This window comes from Balaenoptera ricei, chromosome 6 (genome assembly GCF_028023285.1).
Source record: "Balaenoptera ricei isolate mBalRic1 chromosome 6, mBalRic1.hap2, whole genome shotgun sequence".
Lineage (NCBI taxonomy): Eukaryota > Metazoa > Chordata > Mammalia > Artiodactyla > Balaenopteridae > Balaenoptera > Balaenoptera ricei.
In genome coordinates, this window is record NC_082644.1 from 109,693,077 (window position 1) to 109,714,754 (window position 21,678).

A 21,678-nucleotide genomic window follows, 5' to 3' on the forward strand; every position below is an offset into this window, starting at 1 on the left:
TCTGGAACAAAGGCAGCCTTTACCACCTGGAGCTTGTAGGGCCTTCGCTAGAGGAAGGTGGAGGCTTGTCTAGACAGAGCCAGCTCGCTGTGGAAGATCAAAGGCAGGTGAACCTGCCATGCATTCTTCATTTCCATTTTTTGGCATTCAAGGCAGTTTATTGGCCAATTTCGGTTAATTAGTGTCTGTGGCTTCAGAGAGAGAGGTCTGCCTACTCTGAGAAAGGAAGTTGCCTGAGGCAATGGAGTTGCTTGGACTCCATATTTTTTTCTCTCAAAGACAAAATAATGAGTCAGGAACACTATCACTTCAACCACATATTTTTCTCTTCCTAATGGTTTTTTTTTTTTTTAAACCCAGTGCCTGGGCCTCATGCCTAGAAATTCTGTTTTTTAATTGGTGTGAAGTGGGGTTGGGATCAGCAGTTTTTTTGTTTTTTGGTTTTTTTTCACTGCACATTTTTTTAATTATTATTTTTTAAATTAATTAATTTATTTTTGGCTGTGTTGGGTCTTCGTTTCTGTGCGAGGGCTTTCTCTAGTTGTGGCAAGCGTGGGCCACTCTTCATCGCGGTGCGTGGGCCTCTCACTATCGCGGCCTCTCTTGTTGTGGAGCACAGGCTCCAGACACGCAGGCTCAGTAGTTGTGGCTCACGGGCCCAGTTGCTCCGCGGCATGTGGGATCTTCCCAGACCAGAGCTCGAACCCGTGTCCCCTGCATTGGCAGGCAGATTCTCAACCACTGCGCCACCAGGGAAGCCCCTTCCTAACGGTTTTTGAGAGACGTTGGATTCCATCGTCTACAGTGGAGAAGTCATTGCGAAATGCCATGACAGGTGCCCAGGGGGCATCTCTTGGAAAGAGGTTGGTCTGGGCTTGGATCCTGCATCCTATCTTGGACAATTCAGTTCAACAGATATATATTTATGCCAGGCCGTGTGCAAGGCACTAGGGATAGGACAGAAAATTTCTGTGAGCCTCAGCTTCCCCACCTGCAAAATGGTAATATTGTATTCATATAGTACCTAACTGGAAGTGGTACAATATAGGGGTTGAAAGTGGGGCTTTGAAGTCAGACCTGGGTTCAAATTCTAGCTACACCACTAATCAGCAGTGTAATCTTACTTCTTTGTAGCTTCCTTAGCTGCAAAATGGGAATAAGAACAGAGCCTACCCAACTACGACTTTTATGAGATTATGCTTAATACAATACCTGGCACATAGTAAATGCTCAAAAATGGTAACAATGTTATTATTATTATTTGGTAAAACCAAAGAACCTAGTCCACAGCAGGACTCAGTACATAACCATGGAGGGAAAGACCCACTACACCCTGGATCAGATAGGATATTTTTGGCTATAAGCAGTGGAAAACCAACTTAAATCAAATTAAACCATAAGCACACTTATATGCAGAGTTTAGGGGGCCATCTTGGTTGACTAAACCCATTGGGTCTGTCTGGGTTTCTTGTTGATTCTCTTGGCTCTGCCACTCCCGATCTGGTAGTGAAATACCTGTAGCAGTCCTGTCTGTCACACCCATGCATGGCAATGCCCAAAGGAAAAGATAAAGGATTGTTTTGAGAAGTTCTCCCAGAAAAGGGAGGAGGAACTATCCCCCAGTCCATAGAAAACCTCTCCTCAGATCTCAAGAGCCCGTATGGGGTTACATGTCCATTCTTGACCAAATCATGGGCTGGGGGATAGAATTATCAATAGGCCAGTTAAATTCATGACAGGAGCTGGGATTGGATTCCTCTTCCCCTGAGATAAGAGCTCTAATGGGGAGAAACCTAAAGTCATGGTTCCTAGGAAGGAGGAAGCGGGTAAATGGACACTGGGTAGACAGCCATTTTGTGGGAGACTTTTTTGGAGTCAGATGCTAAAAATAATAATGAACAGTAATGGTTCCTTACAGTTTTATGACGTCTAGTAATTTTCAGAGGCTTAATTTCCAGCCTGTTTTTTTTTCAGAATCTTTGTGGGAAGATTCCCAGCCTCCATTATGGTTACTAAATTTCTAGAGCTTCCTGAAATCTGTTAGTCGTTTCAATTTCCTTTGTCAACAAACTCTGGCTATAGGGTGGATTGAAAAGGGCTGCATCCTATTTGCAAGTGTGACTCATTTAGGCAAATCCCAGCCTGATCTGAGCCCAGAGCTGCTGAAATTAGGAAAGATCTTAAAGATCATCTATCTAGTCCAATGGTTCTCGAGTCTTTGGACAGGCATGGCGGTGGGGTCAGTGCATCTCTTAAAGTTGTGTACAAATTTGTGCTTATAGCTTCCAACACTTTCTCTAAAGGTCTGAGACCCAAACAGGTGGAACTCAATTTCTTATTTTACAGGTGAGGAAAATGAGGCTCAGAAAGGAGTATGACCTATCTGAGGTCACCTTACACGTTCAAGGGTGTAGTGGGAAAAGCATCAAGAGCAGTGATTTTTAAACTGGGGTCTGTAGAATTCTATGAGGTGCTTCAGTGATTTTACAAATGTTTGATTCAAATTCCGTTTTTAAAGTGGTAACAAATATCACAGACGAAATAAAATGGAGAAATTGAATGTAGAGCCTAATTTAAGGCTGTAATTGCCTTTTGTAACTCTGATTAATTTTTTTCAAAACAGTCTCGATTGACATTAAGTAAATGTTATAAATGTGAACTTAAGAATTTATCCTGATAAGAGGCATTTTAAATCTTTTACTTTATAGTTTCCTTTGGAAATAGAAAAAAGGGGGTTGCTGCTAAAAAGAAGTTTGGAAACAGGTGGTTCTTTACTAGCTAGTAACCTTGTGAAGCCCAGCATGGTGAAGCTCACAGAGATAATATAGTTTAAAAGGCCACGAAGTTTCAAAGATCCATGGAACCCTGGTTTCCTCCCACTCAGGCCAGTGTGTTCTAACAATGTGGTTACCAACACCCAATCTACTTCCTTCATTTGGACCGAAGCCTAGATCTGATGGTCCAAAACTAGAGTTTAAGGCCTGCTTGGGTATGAATGCCAAGTTTCACTAGTCAGATGAACCTTGACAGTCTTGAAAAGTTATCTACATATAAAAAGACTGTGGGTGGTGGTGTGTATATGAAAGTGGAGGATGCAGGCACTGCCTCGCCAGGATACATTCAGACAACTTAGGAGTCTTTGGCGTTAGATCCATGTTCAAATCCCGAGTCCGCTCCTTACTACCCATGTGACTTTGGGTAACTTTTAACCTTTGAGCCCCAGGGTCCTCATCGGTAAAATGGCTAAAAATGTGTCTCATCAAGCTGTTTCTTTTTTTATAAACATTTTAATTTATTTATTTATTTGGCTGCATTGGGTCTTCGTTGCTGCACGCGGGCTTTCTCTAGTTGCGGGGAGCGGGGGCTACTCTTCGTTGCGGTGCGTGGGCTTCTCATCGCGGTGGTTTCTCTTGTTGTGGAGGACAGGCTCTAGGCGCGTAGGCTTCAGTAGTTGTGGCGCTTGGGCTCAGTAGTTGTGGCTTGTGGGCTCTAGAGCACAGGCTCAGTAGCTGTGGCGCACGGGCTTAGTTTCTCCGCAGCGTGTGGGGTCTTCCCAGACCAGGGCTCGAACCCGTGTCCCCGGCATTGGCAGGCGGATTCTTAACCACTGTGCTACCAGGGAAGTCCTTTTTTTTTTTAAGTTTTTTTTTTGATGTGGACCATTTTTAAAGTCTTTATTGAATTTGTTACAATATTGCTTCTGTTTTATGTTTTGGTTTTTTGGCCCTGAGGTATGTGGGCTCTTAGCTCCCTGACTAGGGAATGAACCTGCACCCCCTGCATTGGAGGACAAAGCCTTAATCACTGGACCGCCAGGGAAGTCCCTCATCAAGTTGTTTTGAAGATAAAATGATAGAATGTATGTACCTAATGCTTCACAAGCGGTAGCCATTAATTCAAGATGGTTCTTTGAAGGTTGACTATGGCAGGTAACACCCATTAGTTTTATATCATTTATTTCTCTTTTTAAGTAGGGGGTATGCCAGTGTGATTAGCTGGGTGACAGCAAGAAGTGAGGTCCTGTCCTGTTTGGATTAAGGCAAAGAGAAATGAGCCCAGCCAAGGATTCATCGATCTCAAACTCCCCAGGGAAACTGCAGGCAGGTGCACCAGAGGGAGCCAAGACATGAGAGACGGCAGATGGACCACGGCCTCTCCTCCTCCTCTGGCCCAGGAAAAGCACACAGAAGCCAAAGCGGCTAGTCCAGGACTGGAGGAACTGATGTGCCACTTCTGAAAAACGAAATCCACATACGCGAAATGCAGGCAGAAACAGACTCACCCAAAGAAAATTTCTCTCACCCAAAGAAAATTAGTAAAAGTGCACACTTTATTATGTACAGCACTGGAAAGGGAGGCCACCTGGAAAAAACTCTCGTACTAACACTGTCATCCTAGAGCTCCTTCTATGCCTCCTCCCTCCCAGGCAATTTAATTCCAACCTTTTGGACTATGAATCCACAAGGCAGAAGAGCGAAGGTTGTTTGGTATCTGGAGATAGACTCAAGGAACAGAAAGCATTGAACCTCTAAGTCTGACAAGAGGTTTTCAGCCAGGAAATGTGGTTGTCTCCTGGTCCTCAGTGGTCAAGGGTGAACCACCTCACAAAAGAGAGAAAATCATTATTTAAAAATTCAAAATATAAATGCAGCTTGAGTTCCAAGCCAAAATGCTCTGTATATTGTATATCTAATGAACTCAGCCAGGCACCTGGATCCATGGTGGTTCAAGGTTTTGTAAAATAACCTTAGAAATGGGCTGTTGGGGAGGGGACTCTCGGAGGCTGGGATTTGACAGAGTGACCCATGACCCAGCTAAGGACAGATATGAAGGGCAGCTTTGGGTAAGGAAGCTGCTATTCTTAAGACTTTTCTAGGTGAACTCAGAGCTTCAAAGAGGAAGTGGTACAAATGTCACCAGGTGGCTTTCCAGACCAATAGAAGAATGCCAGATTACTTGGCTTCACAGGCATTTGTGAAACGGGAAGGTGCTTCTTAATATTACAGCAGTGGTGGTTCAGGTCTGACCACTTCCTCCTTCAGCATCACCATATACGACAGAAAAAAAAAATCACCAGGGAAATAAAAAAGATCTACACCTATATAGATATGCTAAGTTTGAGAGGATCTTCCCAAGCTCCTTGGATATTGTGTGCCCGAGAGACTATGAATTCCTTCTACTACTTAATGAATGGCAACCAAGATAGCTAATAGTGTACACGAGTCGATAGCATGCAGACAGTAAAATATAAGGGTTTTCTGAAGATATATTTTTTTAAAGTACTAGTCCCTTAAGCTATTCAAATGGGTATACAAACAATGGTTTATAGAGCTTAGAGAAAATTTTATTTTAAAAAATCAAAACTATTTAGAACCTGATATATGAAAATAGGCAAAAGTAAGAAAAAAAGCACTTTTGTGACAAGTATTTAGCTGGTTTGAAAGACAGACCACAGAGGAATCATTTACTCATAAAGGGGCTCAAAGAAGTTAAAAGAAAAAACCACCCACATTATTTTAAAAGGACCTCTATAGCAATGGATTTAGAAGTCTTTCAAGAGTTAGGGTAATCATTTTCCTTAATCTTCACCTTTTTCTCCAGTGCTAACAGGTACTGGCAAGAAAATGTCTACTCTCAAGTAAGGATTATTTTGCAACATCGGGAGTGTGGGTGGGGCGGTTTGAGTTTAGAAGGTAAACTGATGTTAGGAAAATTTCCTTAACTGAGATTCCCCGGAGGTAAGGCACATGTGGCCCAGAGAAGCTGGTTGTAGCCCGAGGTCACTGTTCTCTGCAAAACATTTGTCCAGCCAGGATGTCAGGTGGGGATGATGGTCTACCTTCCTACTTTTGGCCTGGCTGCTGATAGAGGGCACAGAATGACTCAATGAAATTCGAAAGAAGATGGATTTAACCTATCGCATAACAATCTAAAAATATGAACTTTTAAGTATTTTAGAGTGAGAGATTATCTTACATAAATCATACTCTCACGTAGTATTTACAAGCCAACAACCTTCATCTGTGGCTAGGAGCACTACACGTTCTAAGAACATCACACTCAACATACGGAAAAAGGAAGGGAGGGAGGAAAGTCAAGGTTCCCGCCCTATTCCCTCCTTATGGGTTAGAGGCTGGTTTGGTCCTCACTTCATCCTTAGGAGGGAAGAGCTCATCTCTGCATCGGCCTACATGGCTCACTGTTTTGCCCCTATGACGCCTTGCAGCATATCTATGGGCAGAGGGAAGACGATGGTCGAGTTTTTCTCAGCAGCAATGGTGGTCAGTGTCTGAAGGTACCGGAGCTGAAGGGCGGCAGGAGATTCGGTGATGACCATGGCGGCTTCTTTCAGAGCCCTGGATGCATTCATTTCTCCCTCAGCTGCAATGACCTACAGAACAGTGGCAAGGAGAAGTCAAACCAGAGAACACGGCGGGTGCTGAGCAGTTCAAACCGGGGTATGTCTAGCTCAGGTGGTACACAAAGCCTTCCTGGGAGTCGGCCAGAATAGTTCTAAGGAAATCAATTTCCAGACTCAGTTCCTGTATGTTCTTTTTCCTGTAACTGATTTGCCTGAATATGTGCCTGAGGTCAAGACATCCTCTTTTACTATTTATTGCCTTTCTCCCATTTCTAGTGCACCAAACAAGGGGACAATTCAGAATACTGTGTAGGGGCTGAGAAAGTGAATGACCCCAATGACTGGATACAAAGCCTTTTGCAAGTCAGATGGATTTCCAATTCTTTGATTTCAAAGAAAGGGAAGAGGACCTTATTGTACTGCAAGCGGATGAATGGATAATTAAAAATATTTTTTGATGAAAGATCACTGTAGGATTTTTTAGCACGTAAATTCAGAGGGAGTGCTAAGAATTGTATAAAGTTACTTAAAAAAACCCTTCCAATTCCATCTACTTATTTATATAAATAAGGTTTCTTACTCCTTTTACCTGTAAAAATGAAAAGCAGAATTGATGCTGAATCTTGTCTTATTCTAGCAATAAGTAACAGCCATCTACAAAGACATGAATTCATTCCTCATTCATCTCATTGAGACCCTTGCTTGTAGTCAGAGAAATTTTAAAAATATTTTAACTTATATACTAAATGTGTTCCAGAAGGGTGAGAAAATAATTCATGACAAAATACATTATATTAGGAAAAGACTGGGGGGGAGTTGGAATGGAAATATAAGTTCAAGGAGAAAAAGAAAAAATGAAAAATTCCTAATTGCTAAAAGAACTTATTCTTTCATCATTCTATAAAACAGAGGATGAAATCATTACGTTATCGAAATTTCACTGGATACATTTAAAAGAATGATGTTAACAGTTTCATTTTAAAATGTCAATATTTAAAACATGCCAGGACTTATATGCTTGACAAGTATATACATTCAAAATGAAAAATTTTACATGTCTATTTAAAATGTGAGATGGGACGTAGAGTTTTTCTAAATTCTTTGAGGGGTTACATGAGCAAAAAGTTTGAAGATCACTGGAGTGGTGGGGAGGGCAGGGGCTTTGGAGTTTGGATGGTCTCAAGCTCAAATTGCAAACCTAACCCTTCCTAGCTGAATGTCCTCAGAAAGGTTACAGTAAGTCTCCCACAAACGAACGAGTTCCGCTCTGAGAGCACGTTCGTAAGTCCAATTTGTTCGTAAGTCCAACAAAGTTAGCCTAGGTACCCAACTAACACAGTTGGCTACATACCGCTGCTTCTAAACTTGCTTCCGGACATCCTAGATAAAGATACTGTACTACTGTACTCTATAAAGTACTGTAAGGTACACAAAAGCACAACCACTTGTAGAGGATGCACGCACACGACAATGTAACCCAGACACGTGAACTAACTTATGTGACTGGACATGCGAACGCACGTTTGCATCTTTGAAAGTTCGCAACTTGAAGGTACGTAACTTGAAGGTTCGTATGTAGGGGACTTACTGTATTTAACATTCTGAGCCTCAGTTTCTTATTCTTAAAATGGGATAGCACCTACCTCATGGGACCATTGTGAGGAAGACAGAGAAGGTCTATTATATGTTGAGTGTATAAACGGAGGCTAATTATGTAGGAAGGGCAAGCGACAAGTCAAGACCTAATTTTTGGATCCACTTATGCCCTAATTCCTAAAAAATTCAGAAGCCAAATCAAGGCAGTTACTTCTAATTCATAATCCTAGGAGAAGAGGTGTAAAGATACCATAATCCTCAAGACTAAAACGGTAGTTAGGTTGTTCTCACAGGGATCTCAAAATATTAATGGTTCTTAACACTGCTGTGAATATCAGAATTAAAAGCAATGGTCTTACGACCAGTACAATTTCATTCACGTATACAGTAAACGTTGGGGGCCTCCCAGGTGTCAAGCCCTGTAAGGGGCTAGGGATAGAGGGGGAACTCCCCCGCCTCCCTCAGCTCCTGGCCAAGTAGGGGAGACAGACTGGAAGCAGGTCATTTCATTCCAGTGTGACAAATGCTGACAGAGACATGTACAAATGCCGGCACTGAGAAGAAAGCAATTTTTGCAGAAGGTGAAGTGGTGAGGTTACAGAAGAAGCTGAACATTACAGGATGAAAGCCTTGCTGTTTGGATTAAGATGAGAAAGAATATTTCAGGCAGAACACATGAAAAGGTACTGAGGTGTAAAAAAGCTGGTGTATTCCAGGACCCTGTAAGGGGATGAGCACTCTGGGGAAGAAGGGAAGGTAGGGGATGAATGAGGCAGGATGGGAAGGTGGGAGACGAATGGGACAAGGTGGGAAGGTGTTGGGGGGGAATGGGGCGGGGTAGGAAGGGCAGCACAAGCTCGGGTGTTCGTCTTCATCCCAGAGGCGATGGGAACCCTCATCAGATCTAGTTTGAGCAAACATTCCGACAGATGTCTGAGCATCAATAAGAGAAAAGACCGAGAGGGACAGCTTTCAGAGTGATTTGGTGCCCGTCACCGGCAGTGGGGATGGAGGAGGAAACGGACTGGGGCGCTGCTCAGGAGGGAGACTCAACAGTGTGGGGCGGACTGGGACGGGACCAGAGGGGGACAGAGGCTGAGTCCAGGTTCCTGGATTGCGGTGCATTCGGTGAGACAGGGGATACTTACTGGGAGATGGAACCCAGATTAGAGGATAAAAACCTTAATTTATCAAGGCAAACCATTATGCCCTACTAGATGTGTGAGAAGGGGCCAGTGCCAGCCATACTGAAAGGGAAGCCGGGAACTGTCCTCCCAGGCAAACACTGGAGAGAACGCACAAGCCGACCCTGCCACGAGAATGGCAGGCTCTGATTTTCTTTCCATGTCATCTCAGATGTCCGGTTAGGTCCTTTTTTCTGTCTGGACATGGACTGACTGCAAAGATAGCTCATCTCCCACTACCAATCAATACACCATCTCTTGGCTGGGAAGCCAGACCCACCCGGCCATCTCACAATTTGTTAATAGAAAAGCTACTCCGAGTGGGCTGCCCAAGAGGTGAACACAATACCACAGGCTGCGTCTAATACAGGCCAGGAGGGCACTGTGGGTAGGACGTTAGGAAGCAACGCAAGCTACCCGTGGGTGTGTGCGCCTTCTGCAAAAAGTGCAGTAGTCCCCTGTCAATCGGCACTTCATATTTACAGACCGTCGTGTCGAAAGCTGGCATTTTCAGGTACGTGGGCGGTCCTGCTGTCTCCTCCTGTGACCCGGGGGGCTGCTCTGAGGGAAGCGCCAAGAAAGGTGACCTGCATTCTTGCACCCCACCCTCTCCATTATTAGATGAGTAGCCCCAGAGATAGGAGCCCGAAAGCACATGCCAGGCACTTTTCTGAGAACCGTGAAAAAGGAAATAAGGGAGAATTTGCAAGCACGGAAGACATTCCATTTCCAGTCATTAAGAGTTGGTCTGAAAACTTTAAAAAGAGGTCCCCCTAACATATCATAACACGTTCAGGAGAATCTGTCCTCTTTTGTGACCTTTCTCTCACAATTACGCCTATGAGCACTTACACGTTCATTCTCTTTGCTGTGCAGTACACCTTCGTATGAATCAACCATGTTTATTTATCCATCCAGCTAGCAATGGATATGTGGGTAGTTGCCAGTCGGGGGTAATTACAAAGTGCTGCTGGAGTACTGGAGTGAACACTCCAGCACGTGCCCTTTGGTAAACAAACATGTGCATTCCTCGCAGATACATACAGACTGACAGTTTTCCAGAGTGGTTGTTCCGATCTATATTCTCACCAACAAGACCTCCTCCCTCACCCACACTTGGATCTTTTGCTTTCTTTTTTCTTTTTTTAAGCCATTCTGGTGGATGGTTAGTGTGGCATCTGCTTGTGACTTGCATTTGCATTTCCCCGATGGCCAATTAACTTGAGGAATTTTTCTCTGAAGTTTCTTAATCTATAGACTCTTCCACCCTTTTCCTCTGCAATTTATTTGTTGAAGAAACGGTGACCCCTATTTCCCTGAGAACTTGAGTACAGGGCCTTATGGCTGTTGCGGGGTTACTGTACCTTATGGAAGGATGAGACTCATTGTGATTCTGCGTGTTAACCGCAACCTTAAAGACAGCCTCACCCAAGTGAGAGCACAGTAATTCAGAATTCTAACCGGCTTCCTTTATCTCTTCTTATTGTTAGAAAGGGAAGTCAGGAGCTCTCTTTCCTAACTGGTGAGAATGCTGGTAGAAGAGACTCGGTCCGTCCTGGAAAGTCCCAGAGGAGGCAGCGAGGAGCAGAAGAAATTCTAATCTCCATGGTCACTAATCAACCGTGTGCTTTTCAAGGAAACACATAACTTTTCTGGGCTTTGATGTTTTCATCTAAAGAGTGAGATGGCAAATAAGTTTCATGTTTAGGGCCAATTCCAAGCAGTTGCAGGTTGTTACCTGGAGTGCTTCAGCACGGTTCTAAGGTCAAGTCAAGCTCAGGGGAAGACAGTGCTGTGGTTAATTAATGGCCTGGGAGCCGGAGGGTGGAGTGGCAGCCTCTGGGCCAGGTATTTGTCACCTTCAGAAGATAATCCCTAAGGACCCTTCAGGCTCTGATACTCTACGTATTCTATGTATGATAAATTCTATTATTCAATATGGTTTGGAAATGGGGCTTTTGGTTAATGACATATTCTAGGTAAAAGCGATTCCTAATCTTCCAAATAACTAAATTATAGTGGGGCATATTTAATATCATTAACACAAATGTAATTTAATCTTCTAAATAAAATATGATGGTTTGGAGAGAAAGTACTTGAGGGTGTTGTAGTGTCATCACAAGCATCAATGAACACATTAGGAAAATCTAAAAATCCTGGTTAGTAGAAAATTCTGGATGCAGTGTGTCAAATGAGCTACTATTCTATTTGGTGCTGGCTAAAAAATTATAGTGACCAATCTGTGGCTTACAGGGCATCCTAACAGAAGGGCAGGGTTCTGTGGTTAGCCAATTATCACCAGTTACTACTGTTTTCTAACAGCAACAAATTGGTTCGCTCCTGGTATCCTGGGAGATCTGTCACATCCACAGCAACCACTCCTATGAAAACTATCCCTCTTCCTCCACCCATTCATAGGTAAGGGGCTGTTGGACCTTATTAGGATCTTTGAGTGAAGTTGGACTGAAAAGAATCACTCAGCTGTGAATTTGGAATCGGGGCTGGTGTGTCTCCTTTAGCGTTCAATTGGGGAGACGTGCACTTGAGAGTCAGACATTCTCCCCCTCCAGCTGTCTGCAGCGAGACGTGGCCCAGGATATGGAATGCCTGCCTCCCCTGAGGCTGCTTTCTGGTCTCTGGCTCCAATTCTGGTGAGGCTTGACTCTACTTCCTACCCTTGGGTTTGGTGAGATATCCCTGTATCCTTATGCACTATCATCTCAATAGATCCTCTTTTCCAGGTTCACAAATATTCCCCCAGCACCTCCCATGGGGGTCATGTACCCACATAGGGTTAAGACATAGGCAGGGATAATGATTAAAAAAAAGAGGGGGGGAAAAAAAGCAGACATCAAAGAAAGAGAAGTGAAAAAAAGAGAAGAGGAGAGAAAGGAAGAGGAAACAGTAAGAAGGAAGAAGAACCTGGGAAAAGACAGAGAATGAAACAGAAGACAAAAATAAGGAAGGAATGAATGGTAAGCAAACTGATGAAATTGCCTGTCTGCTCTGAAGTCAGAACTGTTAATGTGTCCTTAATAGGGCACTGGGAGAATAATGTATGGGATGTGCAGTGAGAACGAGGTAGCTCTCTGTGTACTGCTATTCCCAGGAGATACTGTTAAGTGAAAAAACCAAGGTGAAGAACAGTTATGTATTGTATGATCCCACTTTTGTAAACCAAACAAGCCAGTGGACTACTAACCTAGTCAAATAAACCCCAAATGGAAATCTTCAAGTATGTACGCTAAGCTGTTAAGAGTGCTGGCCTCTGGGGGAAATACAATTTAAAGTGATGGGGAGAGCCTTCATCTTCACTACTTCAGGATCGTTTCAATTTTTTTTACAACAAACACGTTTTACTTTGTGTAACTAAAAAAGAAAACTCAACAGGAAAAACAAAAGGGCTACAAAAAAAAAAAAGGTTACCTTGGCTCGGGCCTCCCGGGATGCCTCTGCTTCGGCAGCCATGGCTCTCTGGAGCTGCACGGGGAGCTTCACGTCCTTAATTTCCACTCGTTCCACCTTTATTCCCCAGTCATCAGTGGCATCGTCCAGAGTAGTCTGTTAGGAAGACAGAAGGCAAGCTGGAAATGTTCAGCCCCTGCCCAGTGGCCTAAGGTAGCTCTGTTCATTGGGATTTGGAGCGGGTAAGGCACTGGTGGAGGGTTGCAGAGAGATCAGTCATCCATGCAGGCAGGGAGGCTGAAGCGGGAGGCTGGGTTACTGGGGAGTGGATCCTGATTCTGTTAACTAATAAGCTAACGTGGGCTGGCAAACGTTTCCTAAAAGGGTCAGATAGTGATGGTTTATTTTCAGTCTCTGTTGCAACTAACCCTACCCTTGCAGGTCAAAAGCAGCCATGGGTAGTACATTAATCAATGGGTGTGGCTGTATTCCAATAAAACTTCACTTATAAAAACAGGTGGCCAGCACACTCCTGAGCCAATGTGACTCTGTGTGAGCCACGTTATTTCTTTGTGCTTCAGTATCCTCCCTTTACAACGGTAGGAACGAAATCATTCTATTCTATTTCATATGGTTGCTGTGGGCATCGAGTAAGACCAGAGATTTCACACACAGTGAAGTCTATACAAATAATAACAGTTCAGATTTATAGTACTTGATCTTTTTTGAACAAGTCAGGTTTGATTCATCATCTGTTACATAAACAAGACTGGAAAGCGCAAGAGTTGCAAAGGCAGTCACGGGACTCGCACAGAATATGGCTTTAACTACACCTGCGCTATCTTGCAGAACGGCCTCTGAACTATTATGCTAAAGAAAAAGTTTAACACTAATTCTGGGAAAAAAAAATACACACTGGAGGGAATTAAAAAACAACGCACACATCGGAGTGTTATTAACCCATGAGCTAATTATGTGAAAAAAATACCCTTCCATCAAGTTTGGGAAAACTTTTCTACAAAGAAAAAAAGGCCGGTGATTCCCCAACTTGACTTGATGAAAAGTTCTCAAACACCCATTGACCCTTTGCTTTATTTTCCAACTTCTGGTGAGTTGCAGCACTGGTGCACTCCTCACCTGCATGTTGTGTGCAATTTCTTCCCTGTCGGAGAGGATCTGGGAAAGGTTCTTGGTGCCCAGGACGTTCCTCAGAGTCGTTTGTGCCAAAAGACGGGTTGCTGAGTCAGCGTTGGTGATGTTCGCCACAGCCAGGGTAGCGTTCTGGACACGGTAGTAGACCACGCCGTCCACACTAATTGTCACTGAATCCTTAGTGAGGATCTGCAACACAAAGGAAGCAATTTTACAACTGTCAACCACCTCTTTCTTGAATAAAACTGTAAGGAATGTTATGTGACAGAACACCTTAAAACACTAGCTGATTGTCTTTAGTAAGTGCTATTGACTAAATGTTTGTGTTCCTCCAAATCCATGTTGAAACCCAATCCCCAGTGTGTTGGTGTTTGGAGGTGGGCCTTTGGGAGGTGATTAGGTCATGAGGGTGAACCCCTCGTGAATGGGATTAGTGCCCTTAGAAAGGAGGCCCCAGAGAGATCCCTCCCCGCTTCTACCATGTGAGGACACAATGAAAAGACAGTGGAAGCAGGCCCTCATCAGACACCAAATCCGCTGGTGCCTTGATCTCACACTTCTCAGCCTCCAGAACCGTGAGCAATACACTTCTGTTGTTTATAAGCCACCTAGTCTATGGTGGTTTGTTACAGCAGCCCAAAGGGACGAAGAGAGCAAAGCTTCAGAATGTTAACTATGTCTATAAAATTTTAACAAAGTACATTCATTTATTTATTAATTCCATTCCTTCATTTGATCACTTAACAAATACTGAGACCTAGTAGCAGTTAGCAGCAGGCACTGTGCTATGTTCCAGGGATAAAGGTATGAAAAAACTTGGTTCCCACTTTCAAAGAGGTTGAGGAATCAAGGGAAGCTCTAAGGGACAAAGGATGGACAGCTTTAGGTGGCAGAGGTGATACATGAACTAAGTCTTGGAAAAGGAAGTAAATATTTTCTGAGGATAGAGTGAAAGAGTATTCAGGGCAGAGAGAATAATGTGTGAAAGGAACAGAGGTACCGGGGAGCTGAGGTTTGATGAACTGTAAGTAGCAGAGTGTTACTAGAACAAAAAGTGAACGGAACTGTTTTCGTAGGGTGAGGTCAAGGTGGAAGTATATTTACAGCACGCTACATAAAAATGCTCAACAGGACACAATGCATCACTGCTTCCTATCACATTCAAGGGCAAAGTCCTTGCCTTGGTGTAAAGCCCTTTGACATCTGCCCTCTGGCTTCATTCCTCCCCACTCCTGCACACACTCTATGCTAGATGACACGCAGGTCCCCACCTGCACCATGTTCCATGCCCCAGGCCTTTCTGCAGGTGGCCCTCTGCTTGCACGTCCTCCCTTCTCTTTCCCCCACGGCTTCAGGCTGGAGCGTCCTTACTCATCATTTAAGACACAGCTCAAGTGTCCTCTTCTCTATGGAACTTCCCTGATTCACTCGGCAGAGTTAAACACTCTTTCCTTTGCCCCTTCACTGCAGTGACATGATTTATCTACATCATCACTTCTCTGTTAGACTATGAACTTCCTGAGGGCAGTCTGTCTTTGTATCTCTAGCACTGGCAGAGCGCTTGACACACAGCAGGTAGTCAGTAAACAAGAGATGAACGGGACTGAAACGTGGTCCCAGGAATACAGTGAGGGATGAAGAATGGGAGTGAGAGAGTCAGGAGACCCCAACTATAGTTTCAGCTCTGCCGGCACCTCCCTCGGTGACCTCCAGCAAGGCCTTTAGACTGACTGAGCGATTCCTCATTTGTGAGATGGGGCTAATAATGAGGCCCAAGTCTACGCAAATTTCTCTGAAGGTCAAAGAAGAAGATGTTTGGAAACGAAGCCCTTTTGAGAGTGTAAAGAGCTATGTACGTGGAAAGTAATAAAAACAATGATAATACGTAGCAGTTTAGTTCTGCAAGGCATCAAAGCAGTAATCCTTTTTTTTTAGTAACCTAAAAATACTTCTAACCTGGAAGAGAAGTGGGGGATTTGTAAATAGATACACAGTATATTACCATCTTGTGTGAAAATTAATCTTTTCCTATGATGTGATGGGAAAATGTGTATCATTTCTAAATGAGTTCTTGCCACTGTGACTCTGCCACAGCTGGAGCTTTGTAAAGTTGCAACTTCTCTATCTACTGATTATTGTAGGCAGAGTGTTTATCTCCCTTTGCAGTAAGTTCACAGGGGATCAGAAAAAGGACTGCTTGCCAAGTTCCAATCCGCTCTGTGTTTAGAAAGCAGCTGGAAGGCAGAAGCTCACAGTGACCCTGCCAGATGCCTGCCATGTTTACAGAGGAAAGTGCCAGGAGAATTCCCCGCTACCCTGAATGGGGCTCCTAACAGTCAATCTTCCACGCAGAGAATACAGCAATGCTCTCAGTCTTGTTCTTGCGGGTGAAAATGATTTCTGGTTTCACCTCGTGGGTGTGGATTACGAAGTCTGACCTCCCTAACTACTTGGCTCAGGGCCAGCAGGGAAATGCCTGAGCTGGTTTCTGGATTTTGTGACAAGGCTCCACCACTCTGCTGAGTACCTGGCCTGTGGCCAGGAAACACTGGCAGTTTTCTTCTGTCCCTCCCGTCGTCATGTTTTTAGGCTTTCTATCTGCGACGGTTATTACAACTCCTTAGACACGAGTGCCAGGATGGCCATCACTCCGTCAAGGGCCAGGACGGAGCTGCTGTAGGACGCACTTAGCGTGGAGCTGTGGGGAAAGCACTGCACAGGGAATCCCAAGGGCTGGAATTCCTCTGTCTCACTGCAACCATCTACTTTCTGGGTTCTGCTGTGCGTTTCAACGGTGATGTGTGGAGCAATTTGAAAAAGCCTGAAATAATTACTAATATAAAACATTATATGCTTATCTAAAGTACCAAACGGGCAGTTTCTAATTCTTTGGCTTCTAACCAATTTAGTTAGAATACAGTCAAGCACCGTAAGAAGAATATTGTATCAGAAACCCAGACAGGAGAAGTGTGGTAGTAAAAATGATGACAACGGTGATAACAGTAATATTATACTTACATTAACATGACAGTACGTTTTGTAATAATAGTAACGACAAGCACTTTCATAGCACTTACTACCTATCAGCCTCTGCTCTAAGCACTTTACATTGAGTATCTCATTTAGTCCTCACAAGAACCACATAAAGTAGGTCCTGTTATTATAACCTCTATTTTAGAGATGAGGAAACGGAGGCACAGAGAAGTTAAAGAACTTGCTCAAGGTCACACAGCCAGAAAATGGTGAGGGCAGCCAGCCTCTAAAGCTCTGCTCTGACCACTGTTCCCTGCTGCCTCTCAACGCCAGGCCCCTCCCCCGTGACAGCTCAGTTACTCACAGCAAAAGACAACCTTACCTCCTGCGGAGGAATATCAAATGAAATAGTTCTCATGTCCACTTTGATGAAGCTGTCAGTGCATGGCAGAATAAAAAACAAACCTGCAACAGAGACATACACGAGATTAGAGGGAGACACCAGCACCTGACCAGCTCACCGCACCATTCAGTTCTAACAGAATCAACCTGATAAACCGAAAGAAAGCAGTTCATCTCAGTGAATGAGCCAGAAGCCAGGAATGTCATCCTTGACTCCCGCTGCTTTCTTCCCACATCTAACTGTCCCCGCAAGACCTGTGGATTGCATCTCCTCACTGCACTGTTACTGTCGCCCATTTGTTTTCCCTTAGACCAATGCAATCACTTCCCAAGTCATCTTTCTACTCCTGCTAGTTTCTCTCCTATGAACCAACACAAAGCCCTGAACAAGCCGTATAAGGTCCTGCACGACCTTGACCCCGCTTACCTCTTCCGCCACTCCCCTCTCCTCCCATCCTGCACTCTGGCTGGGCTGGGCCGCCTGCAGTTCCCTGAGCCTACAATGCTCTCCTCTGCATTGCTCTGCACATATTCTGTGCTGGGAACACCTCTCCCCTGCCTCACACCATCTTGACATCCTGCCAAGATGTCACCTCCAGAAAGCATCTACTAGTTGGGGTCGTCACTCTTCTCTGGGTTTCCACAGCCATCTGCGACTGTTTGACCATAATACTTATCACGTTGGGTTGTAACTACCTATTTCCTTGTTGGTGTCCCACCTCCAGGCAGTAAGATCCTTGAGGGCAGGGACTGTGTTTTCATCTCCCTTGAATTCCCAGAGCCTGGAACTCAGTGGGAGCTTAATCGAAGTTTGCCAAAAATAATGACTGAAAGCATTTATTTCAGTAGGGACTCTCACGCTCAAATTTCGATAGCTGTGGCTATTCTTGGCCTAAGATAAACTTATCAACTCAAGTAGGAAAGGGAGGGGAGAGGCAGGAAGGAAAGGGTAATTCCTGGTAGGCAGCGCTGCTATTGTTGCACAACTTCTGCTATGAGAACTCTCTTCTGAGTCAAGAGACCCTCATAAGGGAAATCACATCAGTAAAAGGGCGAATCTCGTTCTCCAGGCAAACAGTTCAGAGTCCTAGTACTGACCAGGTCCTTTGGCGCCTCCTTGTAAGATGCGACCCAGTCTAAAGATGATGGCTTTTTCATATTCTTTTATGATCTAGATTAAAAGCACAAATAATAATTTAACATGAGGAGTACAAGTATTTATACGCATAGCTTTTAAAATATATATTTCAGCTCTAAACAAGTGAGATGCCTCTATTTTGTTTTCTTCTCTATAATCCAGATAATAGCTATAGGTAACATGGTTAATGTTTAATTAGCCCTGCCAAAATAACCAAGTTATTTACTTTTATTATGGATTATAAAAGCAATAGATACTCATTGTATAAAATCTGGAAAGTATAGAAGAGTATACAGAAGCAAATCCACACCCTCACTCCTCAGCTGTTAACATTATTATTCAGTTACTCATGCATTGTCAATACAGAAAAAAAAGCGCTGAAGTCCTCGTAGTTTGTCTCCTGATTCCTTAAATTATAATAGTAACGTAATCTGAAAATTCTTAGAGCATATTTTCTCTTTTTAGGAATATGAAAATGATAGTCATTTATCACAGTATTAATAACTTTATAGACATTATTAACATTATTAATGTATTACTAACACGTGCCAGGTGTTGTGATAAGTACGTAATTCATTTAATCCTCACAACAGCCCTATAAGGCAGGTGTTGCTATTTCCTCACATTTTACACGGCAAAGGTCACACAGTAAATAATGGCACCAGCAGTCACACCTCAGCATCCTGACTCTGGAGGACTTGTTCTCACAGGACCATCCCACATCCCTGACTCCAGAAAATTTTAGATGGTGATCCCTACTTTAATCGTCAGGAGGGACTGACTGGGCAGTGGCTGAAAAGAAGTCTTAAGATTCCATTATAATTGGTGACTAGAGTTAAGAATTATAGGCCAGTATGGTCTCTCTCTGTCTCTCTTACACACACACACACACACAAACACACACACACAGTGGGTTTATGTACTTAGGAGTTGACCCCTTTCCAGATGTTGATGAAATATTCTTTACCTTTATGCACATCCATACTGACAACGGGAAAGTTAAAACTGTGAACAAGAATGATATAGCCACCAAAATCCATCCACAAGGTCCCAGGCCTGCACTGGGGCTATCTGTGAAAACCAAAAACACACAGCTCTTATCACTGTTCTTAGCATGGTTCCTCCATCATCTTCATCCTTGCTATTCACTGAACACCAGCTGTTTACATGTATTTTCCCATCGAATCCTCATAAAGACCTTGAAGTGCAGGTGCTCCTTTCCCTAATTTTTATTATGCAGTGAAGTGATAAAAGTAAGACCCAATCCCAACTACCAAGAAGGTTAAAGTTTAGCGGGCAAGATAGACAAACAGATCATTATAATACTAAGTGCAGATATAGTGTCCATTCAGCATATTTTGAAAACACAGAATAGGGGTAACTCACACCACACCGTTGGGATGGAGGTGAAAGTAGGGTGGGGTGGGGTGGGTAGACAATGGTGATGGTTGTCAGAGGGGCTTCTTGCAGGATGTAATGGTTAAGGAAAATACCAATGAAAAGAGGAAGGAGGGCAAAGTGAATTTAAGCCGAGGGTACAGCACAATTAAAGGTGAAAATCATATGATACACGCATATAAGCTCATTTAGGTCCTCTTTTTAAAAAGGACACCTGTAAAATATCTCACTGGGTATATGCACAATGTATCATCCATATTGGTTCTGATTTCTTACTATTATGAACAATGCTATAATGAACATCTTTGTACATAGTTTCCCTCTCACATTTCTAATAGTTTCCCTTTTCTGTAACATGAAATAGTTTGTTTCCTTCTTTTTTTTTTGGCTGCACCATGAGGCTTGTGGGATCTTAGTGCCCAGGCCAGGGATTGAACCTGCGCCCTTGGCAGTGAAAGCGCAGAGTTCTAACCACTGAACCGCCAGGGAATTCCCTGAAATAGCTTTTGTCTGATCACAAAGATAATACATGCCCCACTGCAAAAAAATTTAGAAAAGTATAAGGGAAAAATCATTCAATTCAGAGATGATAAATATTCTTCCAAACCCTTTCTATGTGCATGCACATTTTTCGAAGTAAATAAATAAAATTTGTCACCTATGTTTCTCCCCTCTAGATATTGTTCTTTCACCTTCTTTTTTAGCCTGTCGCTATGCATTTGTGCTTTTTCTGTTTTAGTTTTAATTTTTTATCAGTTAAACTTGCATAAAGCTAAAAAAGTCAAATAGTTCCACGAGTACAAGAATGCGGTCCCCTGCTCACCTCTTCCAATTTCTTCTACTCAAGGCAACCGCTATTTCGGCTGAGTATTGTGGTATTTAACCCCCGTTTCTAAATAATACACTGGTTTGGTTATTTGTTGTTTTTTCAGTTTTGAGTTTTATCTATTGACTTTCTACCCCTCCCCCCCACATAAATATACCCATCCTTTGAATTGCATAATTTTGGTTAGATCAATATCCAATTTTATATTTCATGAATATGCAAATGCCATTCAGAGCTAAGCCATGTACTGAAGCATAATTCGTTTTCTTTTCCTGTACAACTTTTTTTTTTTTTTCGGGAGTCAATGTCTGTTTTTTCCCCTTTGCTTAGTTTTCAATGTACTTATTGATTCAACCCCAAACCTTTCATCAATTGTCTACACCTCCTTTCAGCAGGCTCAGGTATTCTACCAATTTCACCTTCCAAAGAAGAGTCTTGGAGCCGTGTCTGGACCTATTCATGTTCCTGCTGCAGCAACCATCCCTCTGATCGCCTTTCACCGTCATCCTGGGAAATTCCCTTCCCTTCCTAAGTTGTGCTTCCCCCTCTCTGTGTCTGATGTCTTCCTCGTTTTTAGTTTGTTTTTCCTTTCTGTGGGGGACAGAGGGACTGAATAGGCCTAGGGATAGATCGCTTTTCTTATCAACCACAGAAGGCGTCTGCTGTCTTTCCAGGAGCTGTTTTAATAATGGGAGGGAGGGAGGTGGTCAGAGGGGAAGAGGTAGGCCAGGCGTGGGTTACTACTCAGATCAGAAGGAGGGGCGAAGACAGCAGCGAGATGGGGCTTTGAATAAATAGGAGGCCAAGAAAGAAGCAGAGTGACGGCTGGGAGCATGAAGAAAAGACACACGTGGGTATCCAGGTCAACTGCTCTAAAACATAAGATGAAAAACCAGAAATACACATGAGTACTTTGGTTACACACGACTTTGTAGTTTTCCGATCCTGTGTCATAGTGTCAGGTTAACATCCTAACGCGTACTTAAGTAAAAGTGAACTAAGTTAATCCTGGAGGCTTCTAAGTTATCATTTTGAGGGGTACGGATATGTTCAGTGAGAGAATATTCCAAGCAAGGCCACTTCTCCATAGGTGAGAAGCCCTATCAGGTGCTGTCATAACGGATGTGAATCACAGCAGCCTTTTTAGACAGTTTGTTATACTTCATGCACTGTAATAAATCACTTTAGACACGTATCTCATTTACTCCTTACAAAGCCCTGCGAAGTTAGGTGTTTTTAATTC

At 43.4% G+C, this 21,678-nt stretch overlaps 1 protein-coding gene across 1 annotated transcript in view; it reads right to left on the reverse strand.

Moving 5' to 3' along the window:
- Positions 1-4,312: 4,312 nt before the first annotated feature.
- Positions 4,313-21,678, reverse strand: part of STOM (stomatin) — a 28,558-nt gene continuing 11,192 nt past the window's right edge. Inside the window, exons 2-7 of the mRNA XM_059925518.1 lie at positions 19,179-19,282; positions 18,172-18,244; positions 17,054-17,136; positions 13,684-13,887; positions 12,568-12,702; positions 4,313-6,391 (exon numbers count right to left, since the gene is read on the reverse strand). Coding sequence (XP_059781501.1) covers positions 6,197-6,391; positions 12,568-12,702; positions 13,684-13,887; positions 17,054-17,136; positions 18,172-18,244; positions 19,179-19,282 — 794 coding nt within the window. The 3' untranslated portion in view covers positions 4,313-6,196. The remainder of the gene's footprint in view (positions 6,392-12,567; positions 12,703-13,683; positions 13,888-17,053; positions 17,137-18,171; positions 18,245-19,178; positions 19,283-21,678) is intronic.